Source organism: Pipistrellus hanaki (genome assembly GCF_964339955.1).
Source record: "Pipistrellus hanaki genome assembly, chromosome: 3".
Taxonomy (NCBI): Eukaryota; Metazoa; Chordata; class Mammalia; order Chiroptera; family Vespertilionidae; genus Pipistrellus; species Pipistrellus hanaki.
The window spans coordinates 140,006,097-140,022,825 of record NC_140505.1 but is presented as its reverse complement, the minus strand read 5'-3'; the positions used below and the strand labels follow the sequence as shown (position 1 = coordinate 140,022,825).

Here is a 16,729-nt window from a genome sequence, read left to right as displayed (position 1 = left end):
ACTACCCTTGGATGGGCTCCTTTGTTTCTAGGAGGAACCCCAATACAGTTTCTCTAAAGACTACCAATTGGCATGATTAATCCCATTTTATTTTTTCCCCTTTTCCCAAACGTTATTAAAGGAAAAGCGATGATGGTAAATCTCTAAAACATAGTCAATTTTCTGGGATTCTTCCCTTGAAAATGTGATATTTGATTCTGAAACACATACCACGGTGTGCATGGTTCCCAAATAGGTGAGAGGCTAAAATCCTAACAGGTTCATCTTCCAACTTTCCCCAGTCTGTGGTCTGTCTTTGGATCAGCAATAATTGCCTGAACAGCTACTATGTATTCATTAATTATTTTTAAAGGCTTCTACTTAAAAAAAGAAATCTGCCATTTTTATTTTATTTTATGTTTTATTGATTTTTTACAGAGAGGAAGGGAGAGGGATAGAAAGCTAGAAACATCAACCAGCTGCCTCCTGCACACCCCCTACTGGGGATGTGCCTGCAACCAAGGTACATGCCCTTGACCGGAACCGAACCTGGGAATTTTTATTTTATTTTTATTTTTATTTTTAAAAATATATTTTATTGATTTTTAACAGAGAAAGGGAGAGAGATAGAGAGCTAGAAACGTTGATGAGAGAGAAACATCGACCAGCTGCCTCCTGCACACCCAAAGTACATGCCCTTGACTGGAATGTGCCTGCAACCAAGGTACATGCCCTTGACCGGAATCGAACCCGGGACCTTTCAGTCCACAGACTGACGCTCTACCACTGAGCCAAACCGGCTTCGTCCGAACCTGGAAACTTTTAGTCCACAGGCCGACGCTCTATCCACTGAGCCAAACCTGTTTCGGCTGTCTTAATTAATTTTTGTCTGTAGCTCTCTGAGCTCTTTCTTCTCTATGCAGCAATCACAAAATTTGAGCAGCTTCATTATGAACTGCATCTCCTGTGTTAAAACCAAGAATATGCTTGTGTAAAGCAACAGGCAACCCCTCGTTTGCTTGATTTGCAACTGCATCCTGTGTCAGGTGTTCCTGGACCAAAATGTGAATTGCCTTAAGCATTACCAGCTAATTATCATGACATTGAATCTGAAGAAGATTAGCCAAAGCTGTTACACCAACCTTAAAATCAGGATTATTAACATCCAAATTGATCAATGGCTCTGCATTTTTAGCTGCATTGTCATCATTTTTTGTATTATCAGATACCAAGTCCTCATATTTGTCAGCATTATCTCCATATTCAAGTCTAATGGCTAAACCAAGAAGCCAGTCAATTACTTCTTGTGGATCTTAAATCTTCAAAGGAGAGCTAACATCTGTGAGATACTTTTCAAAGAATGTGGGCCAGTCACTGCTGTGGCTGTTTCTTAAATTACCTCTGTCTTCAATCTTGTAGTGTCTGATTTTTCTGGTCTTCAAGCCAAACAACAAAGTTTCTAAATTCTGTTTCATCTTTGCAGTTGAAGCCAGAGGGGCTGTGGTAGTTGAGGGCTATCAGCTCGGCGGAACATGGTCCTGGCTTCCCTCTCTGTCCCCTGCACCTCGGCCCGGTTAATTCCATTTTAAAACCTGAACTTTTTCTTTATGGGGCGCCAAGTAGAATGCCACAGAAAGTGCATGCTCATGCATACTCAGAAATCAAAATTTCATGTTTTTGTTGGCATTCCTAATTTAACGTACCGGTATTGAGCCAAATGCTTATATATACCATATTATTTAATCACTTCCACAGTTGTGTGAGGGATGACTACCATTTTACAGGTTAGGAAACTGCCTCAGTGGTGATAGATAGCCTAAAGTTACAGAGCTAGTAAGTGTTTGAATACCATTATTGTTATTTGAGGCAATACACTTAAAGAACTTAAAGTATGTTAACGAAAATTTAAACCATTGAAACCTGTAAAGAATTTTTTTGTGAGTTTATTTGAGCCAAACTGTCGACATATGCCGGGAAGCAGAACCTCAACGGACTGAGAGAATGCTCCAGAGAATGGCGGTGGGACAGAGCGAAGTGGGGAAACCTCTGGGATAGGGTAAAAGGTTAAATGATGGACATGAGCTTTTGTCACAGAGATGGATACAGGATACTCTAGTAATTAACAGTTGACAATTAACTTGATAACAATAACAATGAGGGAATGTCTCGAGGCCATTTGTTATGCCCTGAGGGGTCGGGGTAAAAAGGAAGTTACAAGTTAGCCAGATATCTCACAGATATGTTATCTTAGATGCAGGAAGGCAGATAGGCTCAGTAAAAGTAGATCAAAGTTGATCTTTGTCAGGTGAAATATCTGGGACATGACTACCTACTATAACCTGTTAGATATTTAATTTTCAAACCATCTTTTGTGGTTATTTTAGGTCTCTGGGTTTGCAAGACTGCCACGCAGGCCTTCCCTGAGCTTGTCAGGTTAGCATGTGGCTCTTTTCTTTCACAAGTACCTGGTTCACAATAAGTACCTCGGTCATCACTTTATGTGTAATAACTTACTTAATACTAGAGGCCCAGTGCATGAAATTCGTGCATGGAGGGGGGGGGCCCTCATCCCCGCCTGCACCCTCTAAACTGGCAGTCGGATATCCCTCTCACAATCCTGGACTGTTGGCTCCTAATTGCTCACCTGCCTGCCTGCCTGGTTGCCCCTAATTGTTCCCCCTGTCCCTGCCAGCCTGGTTGCCCCACACAGCCTGCTGTTCAGTTGTTTGGTTGTCCCTCACTAACCCCCCTGCCAGCCTGGTCATAGGCAGCCATCTTGTAGGGTGTGAGGGTTAATTTGCATATTACCTCTTTATTATATAGGGTTTCCCCCAAATTAGGAAATATTAGCAATATCATTCCCATTTTATAGGGAGGGAAACTGATTTGTAAAACTGAGCTGGTGAGAATTGGGATGTAAATTCAAGCTCTCTGGCTTCAGAACCTAAATCATAAGGCTTAGCTTAGTGTATTCAACTACACTTGAACCCAAAATCCTGTCTGATGATGAAATGTAGGCTTTTCTCATATTAAGTACAGGCAAGTAAATGTTTCCAGGCCCAGCAATCTTACAGTTCAGCTGGGTGGCAGTATAATATGAAATGGACAATTAAAGGTGGACCTGAATTTAGTAAAGGCTGGACTTACGTCTATTTGTGCTAGATCCAGGAGATTGAGTAGGATTTAGGTCAGCCAGAGGGAAAAGCATACATAAGGGAGAAAGGTAGAATGAACATAGCATATTCACATACACTGAGAACATGGTTCCCACTACGTTGGGAAGTTCATATTAGGATATAGCAGAAAATAAGATTATTCTGGTATGGAAAGTCTTCAAAACAATTTCCAGGATGAGGATAAGAAAGGCAAGTGAGAAAGACCCAAAAGAACTATACTAACTTGTAAGAAGACTACTGTTACCCTGCTGCTCGGCTTCCCAGATGTTGGTATCTTATTACCTTCTTTTTATTCTTCCCCATCAAGGTGAAAGACCAATAGAAATCCTAAAAACCTACCTGGGTTTCTTTGATAACAGCAGGTGATTAAAATATTCAGGCCTAGTATTCCTAATGCCATGCTCATAGCTTTCCAGGGACACGCCAGTAAATAAACTGGAAGGCAGATTCTATTTTCTAAAAATGCATTTTCCCTTGGAGATGTTTGAAATTTCACGTGTTAAGCATTGCCATCTTCATGTTTCTTTGAAAACTACATTCTCTTGGAAGCAGACATATTATACATTCCTTAAATAATAATGCTATTCAGTTTCCCTCTCCCTTGGTCCCAGGATACATTGGGACAATGTGAGCATCCTGGATATGGAAAGTGGCAGTGGTTGAAAGTGTGGAAAAGGTATTAGAAAGGAGGTGGATATGAAGATAACTCTTGTTTGATGTAGAATTTTCTCTGCCATGAAAGATGCTTGAAAGTGAGTTTTTCTTGAATTAGGGTGTTATAGCCTGGTTGGAATGCCAAGAATACTTTAGTGCTAAAATTCACCCAGTCTTCTAAGATTTAAAGTTTATTATTATTATTATTTTAAATTTTATTTGATATTTTATTGATTTTTTACAGAGAGGAAGAGAGAGGGATAGAGAGTTAGAAACATCGATGAGAGAGAATCATCGATCAGCTGCCTCTTGGACACTTCCCACTGGGGATGTGCCTGCAACCAAGGTACATGCCCTTGACTGGAATCGAACCTGGGACCTTTCAATCCACAGGCCAACGCTCTATTCACTGAGCCAAACCGGTTTCAGCTTAAAGTTTATTATTAACCTCAGTTAGTTTGGTTCTTCTTCACGGGGCCTATTTCCCAATTTAATATTAATAGTTCAACAAATAAATCAGCATATTTATTGAGTGGCAGTTGTGTCCAGGAGGTGGTATCAGTGTTTCTCAACACGTGTCTGATGGAACATTTGCATCTAAACCTCCTCGTAGTCTTATAAATGCAGATTCTAGGCCCCACTGAATATTTACCAATCCTGAATCTCCAGAGACAGGGATTGATTGATCTCTGTTTCATGACTACCTTTATTTATTTATTTTTATTTTTAAAAATATATTTTATTGATTTTTTACAGAGAAAAAGGGAGAGGGATAGAGAGTCAGAAACATTGATTCAGCTGCCCCCTATACACTCCCCACTGGGGATGTGCCCACAACCAAGGTACATGCCCTTGACTGGAATCGAACCTGGGACCCTTCAGTCCTCAGGCCAACTCTCTATCCACTGAGCCAACTGATCAGGCTGGATGGGATAATTAAGCGGAGTTGGGACTTAATCCGGGCCCTAAAGGATGGATGGGCCTAGGGTTCAGGAGAGAATCACATATAGGCATTCTTGATGGGGATATATATATATATATATATATATATATATATATATATATATATATATATATATAATATAAAAGTGCACGGGAGTGGGGTGGTCAATATTTATTTATCTGACATAAAGCTTTATATAGGACACTAGTGAAGGAGTGAGGCCGAAAAGGTTGATGCTAGACTCTGAAGAGCCTGAAAGCTTGTCTCTTTCCCCTGCCTCCACTCATTTCACAGCCTGAGCTGCACAGCTAGAAAGAGGAAGTCTCCCCTGCTGAATGCGCAAGAGGAAGCACAAGAGGGTTCTGAGGGCCTGTGAGCCGCACTGACTGCTTTTACCCATGAGCCAATGGTAGAGGCAACAGGAAGACCAGCGCACAGGGGCTGGGTGCCTCCGCCCAGAGGGTGTCACCACCCAAGCTGAAAGTGTCCGGGGAGATCAGGCATTGCTGTCCCATGTTCCGCTTTCTCCGTGGCCACCATGTCTTTGACCTCTGCCTACCAGCATAAATTAGCAGAAAAGCTCACTATCCTGAATGATCGCGGTCAGGGGGTTCTCATTCGTATGTATAACATCAAGAAGGTAAGCATGAGCAACTGGGCTAGCACCAATTATTCTAGCAGTAGTAGGGCTGGGAACCCTGAGGCCAGCAGGCCCGGTGGTTAGACTTTCTCCTCTTTCCCGCCAGTTTAGCTGGCCTTCAGTCACTTGGATTATAGGGTGAAGTGGACAGGGAGACTTTTTTCAGGGCTTCCCTTTTGTTGGTATGATTCTCACCCCAATGGGAGTGTTTGTTTTCTGCTGGGTATTGGGTAGGGGTGGTGTGGTAAATAGTTGTGTTATGAGTCACTTGGGTAACAGTCTGGGGTCTAGAATTCTAGGTTGTATTGTTTATTGCTGATCCCTCAGCCTCTGAAGATATCCAAAGTTGGGTCTCAGCAAAAACATCTGAAGAAGTACTTCCCAAAAAGGAAAAAAAAATTTTTTGTTGTTGTGATATTTATGTTAAAACAAAAAGAGTAGTTGCTTTCTGAGGTAGTTGGAGTCTGAGACAGCTCATGCTGTGGTTGTATATTTGTGTGTTTAGGATAGGAACTGTGGCATGGAGAGAAGCTGGTGGCAAGGGAAGTAAAGAGAGAAAGACGGGTGGGAGTGGGGTGTTTCTCGAGGAGAGAATAGTGGATCTGGGGAGGGAACTTACGTGCATTTTTAAAATGAAGCAAATCACCAGCAACATGGTTTCTCTGTCCCCACGTCTCCTTTAATGGTGCTTTGGGATGATTTATTTATATAGGAGGCACAATTGTGGACACTGAGTCTCCCGCAAAGTCTAACTTTTGAGCAGCTGCTTTTCTCACTACTTCCGGCTTCAGCTGAAGGGTGGGGAGAGCTTCCTCTTTGTGCTGGGGCCAAGCAGACATTAAACTTTACACAGCAAGACAAGATGCCACATTATTTAGCTCTTCTGATAGTTGGCTTAATGTCCTTGAACTTGTTCCTGACCTACTCATGCTTTTATAATGAATCCCCAGATTCCCTTTCCCCAAGAGAGATTTTTGTGAGAATGAATGAGGAAGGAAGAGGTATGTTTATGGGGGGCAGGAGAAAGGGTTGAGACACAGTGTGGTTTTTCTGTGCAGACTTGTTCAGACCCCAAATCCAAGCCACCTTTCTTACTGGAAAAGTCCATGGAATCATCTCTCAAGTACATCAACAAGAAATTTCCCAACATAGATGTCCGAAACAGTACGGTGAGAATTCCATCCCTCTTCTCTCCTCTCTGAAATAACTCTATGCTTGGATGGCAGGAGATAGCATAATCTTCTCTTAGTTTTCCTAGGTTCAATCACAGGGTTTCAGGTTATTGTAGTTTTGAGAATTCTGAGAAAGAATTTTCCCAGGGTAAGTTGGAGCAAAGCATTGCCCCTTTCTGCATCTCAAAATTCAAGAGAACACTTTTTTTTTTTTTTTTTTTTTGTATAGGAAGACAGCTCTACTAACTCAGCAGATTGCATATATTTTATTGTTGTTCCTGTTTCCCACTCAGTGTTTTCCTTGCAAATTATCTTAGAATTATGCATCTGGTGGGATATCCCTTATGAATGCTAGCACTAGATTCCTTATCACCTCACCTGTAGCATCTCCTCATTCTGCTTCTTTTGACTTTGATAAACCTCTGGGACCTTGAACTTTCCTCTCACTTAGCACTCTATATTTAGTCAGAATCACATGCAACTATCCTACCTCCTAGGTGGGGAACCTCCTCTGTTTAAAGACCTTCAGAAAGTTGGAGACTTCCCAAGTTCTTTTGTCAGTGTATTTCAAGTCTCTTCAAGAATGTTTTAAGTATAACACCCATTCTTCTTGGGTTACTTTGAAAACTTGTCTTCTTACTTTAAAAACAATTTGTTTTGTATTTCTCTCAGCAACATTTAGGACCAGTACATCGGGAAAAATCCGAGATAATTAGATTCCTCACCAATTACTACCAGTCATTTGTGGATGTCATGGAATTTCGGGTGAGCTCCCTTTAACTCCGGCCCCAGGGTAGGCGTTGTCTTTTGAGGCTATTCTTTAATAAATGCTCATTAACGTTGCTTAATATGATTTCTTTAAAAATAAGATGTACTAATATGGAAGGGTATCTAAGTTGTTAAATAAGCATGAGTTACAGAATAGTGTATGATACCATTATATTTTTATTTTAAAAGATACTAAGCTTATACATTACACATAGTGTTAGTATATACATAGGAAAGATTTGGAATATTATACATTAAACTAAAAAATAACTAATTTATTAAACTTTACATTTTGTATTATTTGAGTTAAAAATTTTAAAGTATTATTCCCCAATATTTTATTACAAATATACTTCTCCTGGATTCCTAATTGTTAGTATTTGCCACATTTACTTATCTTCATTTGTTCCCCCCTGAACCATTGAGTTAATACATATATCATACATTTCCCTCCTAAATACTTCAGCATACAGCTGGTAAGGATGAGATATTTTCTTATATAACCCAAATACAGTGATTATACTCAGGAAGTGTAAAATTTCTACAATATTATTAGTTAATATATAGCCCATATTCACATTTCTCTAGTTGTTTAGGGATCATACATTGATTTTAGTTGTCATGTCTCTTTAGTTTATTTTCTTTTAATCCTCACTGGAAGATGTTTTTCATTGATGAGAGAGAGAGAGAGAGAGAGAGAGAGAGAGAGAGAGAGAGAAGGAAAGGAGGGGAGGGGAGAGGGGGCAAAAGAGTGAGAGATAGTGAGAGAGAGAAACATTGATGTGAGAGAGAAACATAAATAGGTTTCATCTCACATGTGCCCCAACTGGGGATCGAACCTGCAACCTAGGTAATTGAGCCCCCAACCCTTCAGTGTATGGAATGGTGCATAGGTTGATGCTCTAAAAAACTGAGCCACCCATCCAGGGCATGTCTCTTCAGTTTTTAATCTAGAATAGGTCCCAGATATTTTTTGGTCTTTCTTGACATTGACCTTTTTGAAGAGTCCAGACTAGTTATTTTTGAGAATACCCCTCAATTTGGATTTGTCTGTCTGTTAACAGTGTTTCCCAGCAATACTACACAAATGATATTTTATTTGAACTTTAAACTATGAGCATGTATAATTTTTGTCAATGTAAACAAACTAAACATTATTTAGTACAATATTTTTGAAAGGCAAATTGATGTGTTTCAAATGCTTAAAATACACACTTTAAAAATATTTTTATTGATTTTAGAGAGCAAGAGAGGAAGAGAGTTAGAAACATCAATGATGAGAGAAAATCATTTTTCAGCTGCCTCTTGCAGCCCCACACTGGGGATTGAGCCCACAACCTGGGACAATATTATAGTATTTCTTCAGGTAGTACCATAACATGGGACTCTGCCTCATGACCTGTATCTACCCAAGGGAGATAATTCAGGCCATTGATCAGATCACATAATACAAAAGGAAGAGGGGACATGAAAAACTGTAAGATCTGAAGGAGGGTCAGGTCAGAGGTTATTAATCTTAGAATTAAGAGTAGTGATTAAGAAGGAGGAAGACATTGGTAGAGGTAGTGGAAAGGATGCTGGAAGCACTGGGATGATAAGATCAGGAAGAGTATATGTGACTTGTGCCTGTGGAAATATGGCATTTGGCAGGGTAAAGGGTAAAGGGCCCACTGACAACTTACTGGGGAGGAACTCCCTCTATTCAGCAATGCCTCTCTTATGTTACTCAGTGGCTTCCTAAGACTTATGAGGGAGAAAACCCTTCTCTTCAAATTCTGGTAGTAGAAGTAGTATTCTCTTTATTCTTTACTCATTCTCATCTTCATTTCTACCCTCAGGATCATGTATATGAACTTCTCAACACCATGGATGCCTGCCAGTGTCATTTTGATATTGTAAGATTCTGTGCAATTCTCATTTATCCACAAAAAATGTCTCAGTTGGGACTGCGTGAAGTGGGAGGGAGTAGAGGAATAGTTATTCCTCCAGGACTATATAATATTTAATATCTATACTAATAAAAGGGTAATATGCTAATTAGACCTGGAGACCTTCTGAAAGTCCTTCTGGACAAGTCATGGTGGTAGGGCAGAAGCAGTTAGTGGCGATCAGGCTGGCAGGGGAGGGCAATTGGGGTGAGAAGGCAAGCAGGGGGGATAGTTGGGGGTAACCAGGATGGCAAGGTGGGCAGTTAGGGAGGGGCAGGTGGGGGTGAGCAGGCTGGAGGGGGCAGGCAGTTAGGGTGAGCAGGCTAGCAGAGGCAGGCAGTTAGGGGTGATCAGGCCAGAAAGGGGAGAAATTAGGGTTGATCCTACTGGCAGGCAGAGTGGTTTGGGGTGATCAGGCAAGCAGGCAGGTGAGTGGTTAGGAGCCTGCGGTCCTGGATTGCAAGAGGGATGTCCAACTGCAGCAGTCGGACATTCCCCAAGGGGTCCCAGATTGGAGAGGGTGCAGGTTGGGCTGAGGGACACCCCCCCACCTCCGCCCCATGCACAAATTTTGTGCACTGGGCCACTAGTATAATATATAATAATGTATATACACAAGTGGGCAAAAATAGGTATGTGAAACACAGAGTTTATTCTTTTTTTTAAATTTTATTTAATATATTTTATTGATTTATTACAGAGAGGAAGGGAAAGAGATAGAGAGCTAGAAACGTCGATGAGAGAGAAACATCGACCAGCTGCCTCTTGCACACCCCCTACCGGGGATGTGCCCGCAACCAATGTACATGCCCTTGACCAAAATCGAACCTGGGACCCTTCAGTCCGCAGACCGACGCTCCACCACTGAGCCAAACCGGCTTCGGCCAGAGTTTATTCTTTTTTAAGTATATATTTTTATTGATTTCAGAGAGGGAGAAGGAGAGAGAGATAGAAACATTGATGGTGAGAGAGAAACATCGATTGGCCACCTCCTGCATGCCCCAACTGGGGATGGAGCCTGCATGTGCCCCAACCGGGAAATGAACCATGACCTCCTCATTCATAGATTGACACTTAACCACTGAGCCACATCAGCTGGGCCAGAGTTTATTCTTTTATTATTTATTATTGTACTAGAGGCCTGGTGCATGGATTCGTGCATGAGTAGGGTACCTTGGCCTAGCCAGTGACTGAGTTTGATGGGTGGAGGAGGAGGGGTGTGAGAGGTTGGCCAGCTGGTCAGGGGTAGGAGGCTGCAAGAGCTTCCAATTGGGGCAATTAGATCCTGTCTGCCAGGGGGAGGAGCTGGGGGAGGTTGGCTGGCCTTGGGAGAGTGGCTGTAGGAGCACACTGACCACCAGGGGGCAGCTCCTGCGTTGAGCATTTGTACCCTGGTGGTCAGAGCGCATCATAGCAACTGGTCAACCGGAAACATTGGTCATTTGGTTGTAATGGTTGCTTAGGCATATATATATATATATATAATTATTTATTTGTATTACAACTATACACCTACTTTTGTCCATCCCTGAATATAGTATACTATGTAATGAATGAATAGCTATTCATCCCAGAACTATAGTTTTTTCATAAAAAGTGCTGAAGTTAAAATGTGTTTCCATGTGAAGCAGATTAGCAATGTGATTTTATTTAATATAGTCTTTATTCTATTTCCTCCAACCTCTAAATTTACCTTACTTCCTGGCCTTTTTATATCATGATGTCACTTTTGGCCCCTGACTTATTCCAATTTTCTCTTGAATCTTTAGTCCTGTGAATCCCTCCTTCTAAATACAATAGATCCTTTGAGAGTTTACTTGGCACTCTCTGGAATAGTTGGGGTAATAGGGTTAAATTGGCCTAGCTCTTCTTGGGTTCCTATGTGTCTTTCTTATAGAGTCTCAACTTTGACTTCACTCGGAGTTATCTGGACTTGATTGTGACTTACACCTCAGTTATTTTGCTTCTGTCACGGATTGAGGATCGACGGTTACTAATTGGTGTGTACAACTGTGCCCATGAGATGCTGCACGGGCATAGGTGAGTTAAGGGGATAGAGATGGTGGAGAATCTCATACATGGTGCTATGAGGCAGGGGATGGACACAAAGGAAATGATGCCATGCTTCCTCATATGAGAACTTGTAATCTACGTGATGGCTCAGGTAAAATCAGGCAACCTAGAATACTTATAAGTTCTCATACCAACAAGTGCACTTTTACATGTAGTTAACTCTTAAAATCTGGTAGTGGGTTAACCAGTTTTCATTGTTTCTGATCAGTTAAAAAAATTTTTTTAAAGAAGTCATTATATATATATATATATATGATTTATAACTAATTGACATAAGTTTATAGGGTACTTATCATGTCTCCAACCCTATTTTGGGTGCTTATATGGAAGACATTTTCATGGGCCTGCTCAAAAATATTTGGTTCTACCTAATCATAGCTTAATATAGCTGAGCCTGGAGTGGATTTTCCATATATGTAATTCAAAGTTTTTAGTATCTATTTCTTTGGAGGTGGTGGAGAATGCCAGCCAGCCTATGCACGTGTCTTTATCTCATAAACATGAGAGTTTATGTCATGGTCAAGGGAGGCCTGAAACTCCTCTTTCCTCGGTTTTCTTTCAGTGACCCCAGCTTCCCCCGTCTAAGTCAGATGGTCTTGGAGTATGATCACCCTCTGAAGAAGCTGACAGAGGAGTTTGGGCCTCACACAAAGGCAAGTTCACCGGAGAGGAGAGGATTCCTCAGGCAGAAGTATATTTTCCCCACCGACACTCAGGATTCATTTGTTTCCCCCCATAGGCTGTGAGTGGTGCCCTTCTCTCTTTGCACTTCCTCTTCGTTAGAAGGAACCAGGGAGCTGAGCAGTGGCGCAGTGCCCAGCTTCTAAGTCTCATCAGCAGCCCCCCTGCCATGATTAACCCTGCTACTTCAGACACAGTAAGTTCTCCTTTCCTCTTGTCAGTGGAGGCATTCTCTGCCGAGGCCATCTCTGTAGAGGGTGTTTCTTTCAGGAATTATCAGCCCTAAGAGTACTTTAGCCCTCTTACAGGACATCCTCTAAATTGATCACCTCTTGTAGCTAAAAAAAAAAAAAAAAAAAAAATCCTCTAAATCAATCACCTATTGTAGCTTAAAAAAAAAGAAAAGAAATCATGATTGGGTTGAATCATTTGTTTGGACCAGGATTAGCGTGTGCCTGCCCATAGAAGGAATTTAGTAAATATTCACAGAATGAATGAATGAATGAATGAGTGAAATGGAGTCATTAGGCACATATTCAACCCAATAGGAACTTGAGCATAGGCATAAATTATTTAACAAATGTTTTTATTTGACTACTGTGGACCCAATGTCCTTGCTTCAAAGAACTTATTGTCTAGTAGGAAAGATATGACAAGCAGTCATAAAAATACAACTTATTGAACAAGATGAATGAGAAGCACCGAATGAGTGATTCATTCTTCACATGGTAAAAGAATCCAAAGGAGGGAGAAATCATGAGAAGGTTTTGAGTCTTGCTCTCTTGTTCTTAAAAATATTTGAACTGTTAAAGAGAAGTTATGTTAAATGTTCTGTCTGTCCTGACTTCTACCCCAAGCTCCTTTTCTTTTTCTCAACTATATTTTCCCCACTTACTTCACTCCCATGATTAACCCTGCTAATTCAGACAGTAAGTTCTTGCCAGGTTTCCTAGCTATTGGCTTCTCGGAGTGCTATAATCCAGCCTGGTGAAATAGAAGTTGGTTTTGTTACTCACCGTTTAGCTTGACTGTATTAGTCCTTAGGGGAAGACCACGCTAAGTAACTGCTTGACTACCTCTGCTTCTCTTCCCTCAGATGGCCTGTGAATACCTGTCTGTGGAAGTGATGGAGCGCTGGATTATCAGTAAATTTTGTGGGATGAGGTGGGAGGAGACATAGCGGCATGATACATGGATAGCAAGCTCTGAAATCTTCCTCTGCACTGTTTTACCCACCTGCAGTTGGGTTTCTTCTTTGTCATGGGTGTCTCAACGCCAACGGCCAGTGCCAGAAGCTGTGGAAGCTGTGTCTGCAGGGCTCCCTGTACATCACCCTCATCCGGGATGAAGTGCTACAGGTGCACAAGGTCACCGAGGACCTGTTTAGCAGTTTTAAAGGGTGAGACATGAGAACCAAACTCTTCTTTTGGGACTTTTAGCCCCTGCTCACATGCTTTATAGTCTCCACGAGTGTCCTGTGTATGGGTGGTAAGGATTAATTCTAATTATTGAAAAAATACTTATTGAATACCTACTATTTACTAGTCACTTCAGTGAATTTTAGGGATATGTTAATTACTAAGATAGCATAGAGGTTAAGAAGATGGACCCTGGAAATAGGCTGCCTGGGTGCGAATTTTAGCTCTACGACTTACTGGCTTTGTGATCTTGGGCAAGTTACTTAACTTCTCCTTGCCATACCTCAATGTCCTCATCTATAAAATGGGAATAATAATAGTACTTCCTTGTGACTTATCTCATAGGATTGTTATGAGGAATGAAATAATTGGTACTTATACAGCACATAGAAAATTGCCTGGTACATTTTAAGTGCTATATATGTGCTTATTAAATAATAATAATAAAAAAGACCTTAAAGAGGTCACAAAATGGTGAAAAAGAGACAAATTGATGTGATATAGTGAGGGATTATGATGTATGAACACAAAGTACAATAGAAGCATTTAGAAGGACACCTAAAATGGCTTTGGATGATCCAGAAAAGCCTGGAGATAGATAGACCTGAAGAGTTAAACAGGTGAAGTGGTGTGTGTGTGTGTGTGTGTGTGTGTGTGTGTGTGTGTATGTGTGTGTAAAGACAGGGAGTTGCTCCGGCAGAAAAAGATATTCTAGGCAGAGAAACTATCAAGATTTTGAGGCAAGAGGGAGCATGTCGAGTTCTAAGAAATACAAGTAGTTCAGTGAATGGGAACCTGGGTTACAAATGTATGGATGTCAAGAGACTGATTTAGCCCTGGCTGGGTGGCTCGGTTGGTTGGATCATCATCCCATACATAAAAGGTTGCAGGTTCGATTCCTGGTCAGGGCACATACCTAGTTTATGGTTTGATTCCCAGTTGAGGTGCCTATGGAGACAACTGATTGATATTTCTCTCTCATATTGATGTTTCTCTCTCTCTCCCTTCTGTTCTCTCTCTCACAAAATCAATGAAAACATATCCTCAGGTGAGGGGGGGGGGGAGAGAGAGAGAGAGAGAGAGAGAGAGAGAGAGAGAGAGAGAGAGAGAGAGAGAGAGATTTCTGGCTTTGTATGTCCTATCACAGATTTTGAACCTGTCCTAAAAAGGATAGGGAGTCATTGAATGATTTAAAACTTTCACAGGGGAGTGACATGACCATATTTGTATTATAGATGAAATCACTCTGGCTGCAGGGAAGAAAACTAGAGGGCAAAAGTAAAAGCAAAGATTAATTAAGTAAATTAGTAGAATTTGAGGACGAAGTCAGGATTTCTGATATAGATGCTTGATATTCCTTAAGATAAAGAATATGTGAATAAAAGCAAGTTTGTGGGGGAAAGATTGTGAATTCAGTTTCAAGCAGGTTGAATTTGAAGTATCTATAAGGACACTGAACATAGATGCGTGTTAGACCATTTACTTCATGGCTCTGGAATTTAAGAGTGAGATCTGGATTAAGATAAAGATTGGTAAAATGTTGTTCAAAGAATTAGGAGTAAGTGGTATCACTCCAGGAGAACATGTAGAGTGAGAAGGGACTTGGACAGAACTCTGGGGATATTGATATTTAAGGGCCAGTGGAGGCAGAGAAATCAGTGTGATGTTGAGAAGAAGAGGGGAAGCAGAAATGAAGAGAAGACATTACAAGACAGAAGGACTGGTTATCTATGTTAGATGATGTTGAGAAGTCAAATAAAATGAGGACTGAAAAATGTTTATTGGATTTGGCTATATATAAAGATGGCCTTTGCATTCTTCTTATGGACAAATTCAGTTGAGTGTGAGGTTCAAAACTGGGTTACAGCAGGTATAGGAACAAATGAGAGATAAAGAATTTAATAAGTAACTTTCAAGAAGTTTCACTGTGAAGGGAAAGCTATAATGAGGAGAAGGTATGGGATTAGGGGAGGGGTAAAATAACCTTCATTATACATTATAGTTGCAAAATGAACATCCAGAAATGTAAAGAATACAAAATAGAAATTGGGTACAATCTCATCTCCCAAAATAGTTTGGTGTATGTCCTCCAAATGCTTGTGTTTATATATAAACTAGAGGCGCAGTGCACGAAATTCATGCATGGGTAGGGTCCCTAGGCCTGGTGGGTGATCAGGGCCCATTGGGGCTTTCCAGCTGCCAGCTGGGGCATTCCTTCATTCTGTGAACCTTCCCTCCCTCCCCCGCCCCCTCCATGGTCAGCACATGTCATGTCTCCCAGTTAAACTCCCAAGGGGACAATTTGCATATTAGGCTTTTATATTCTATATAATAAGAGAAGAATATGGTAATTATCTGTTATGCCTTGAGGCTTAATGACCAACGACCTAACGACCAGATCATGAATCTGCAGGAAGGTGGGATAGTGAACTATAAGGGCGCAGCTATAGGAGGGGGCAGGGCAACAAGCTATGTGGGAGGGGGGGGATAGGAGGGGGGTGAGGGCAGTGGGCAGAGAGCTATAGTAGGGCAGCAGAGAGCTACTAGGGCACGGATTTGTGCGCAGGGCTACTAGTATATAGATAAACATGTAAAGGTATGTATGTACTTTCAACCTATGTAAGAAATTTAAAAAAAGCAATGGATCCACACTCCACATTATGCACAGTTTGCTCGCCCCCCTCTTAGTGTATTTTTGATATATTTGCATATCAATCTATAGAGACTTATCTTATTATTTTTAATAGTCAAACAGTATTTCATTATGTTGTTGTAATAATTTATTTACCCAATTCCCTATTAATGGACATTTGAAATGTTTCAACTCTTAAAAATATTTATAGACAAGGCTGTAATGAACGTTCTTAGATGTATATCTTTGTGAACATTTCTATAGGGTAAATTCTCAGAAGTGGAATAACTGAGGTAAAATTATATTTCAAATTTTAATAGCTTAATAAATTGCCATATAAATAGATATATTATCTATAATCTATCTGAATACTGATTCTTCATACTCTCAATAATGAGTATTTTCATAAAAGAAATAATTGCCAGAATTAAGAGTAAATCTAAGATTAATAATAGGAAGTTATAGGATGTGAATTTGGATCTATATCTGTATAAATAGATCTAGCTATATCTATATACCTAGATAAATCTAGATATATAGAAAAACTTTCTAATGAATACCAATCTGAGGATTAGAAAGCATGTTTGATGAATGTTCAGTTCCCCATCACTAAGAACAAGAACTAACACATAAAGTTTATAGTTTAGGGAACCTTTGGCATAAAT

General features: G+C 40.6%; 1 protein-coding gene and 1 pseudogene across 2 annotated transcripts in view; one reads left to right on the top strand and one right to left on the bottom strand.

The window, feature by feature from the left end:
- Window positions 1-235: 235 nt before the first annotated feature.
- Window positions 236-1,513, bottom strand: LOC311619018 (RNA transcription, translation and transport factor protein-like; annotated as a pseudogene). Its single transcript has 2 exons — window positions 863-1,513; window positions 236-341 (listed from the first exon to the last, which is right to left on the bottom strand). The product of its transcript is annotated as an RNA transcription, translation and transport factor protein-like (transcript).
- Window positions 1,514-5,189: 3,676 nt separating this feature from the next.
- The window catches only part of NCKAP1L (NCK associated protein 1 like), a 42,493-nt gene continuing 30,953 nt past the window's right edge, over window positions 5,190-16,729 (top strand). The window contains exons 1-9 of the mRNA XM_084878937.1: window positions 5,190-5,392; window positions 6,451-6,561; window positions 7,237-7,329; window positions 9,171-9,227; window positions 11,158-11,300; window positions 11,896-11,986; window positions 12,073-12,210; window positions 13,111-13,159; window positions 13,257-13,413. Of these exons, the coding sequence (XP_084735063.1) occupies window positions 5,291-5,392; window positions 6,451-6,561; window positions 7,237-7,329; window positions 9,171-9,227; window positions 11,158-11,300; window positions 11,896-11,986; window positions 12,073-12,210; window positions 13,111-13,159; window positions 13,257-13,413 (941 nt within the window). The 5' untranslated portion in view covers window positions 5,190-5,290. The remainder of the gene's footprint in view (window positions 5,393-6,450; window positions 6,562-7,236; window positions 7,330-9,170; window positions 9,228-11,157; window positions 11,301-11,895; window positions 11,987-12,072; window positions 12,211-13,110; window positions 13,160-13,256; window positions 13,414-16,729) is intronic.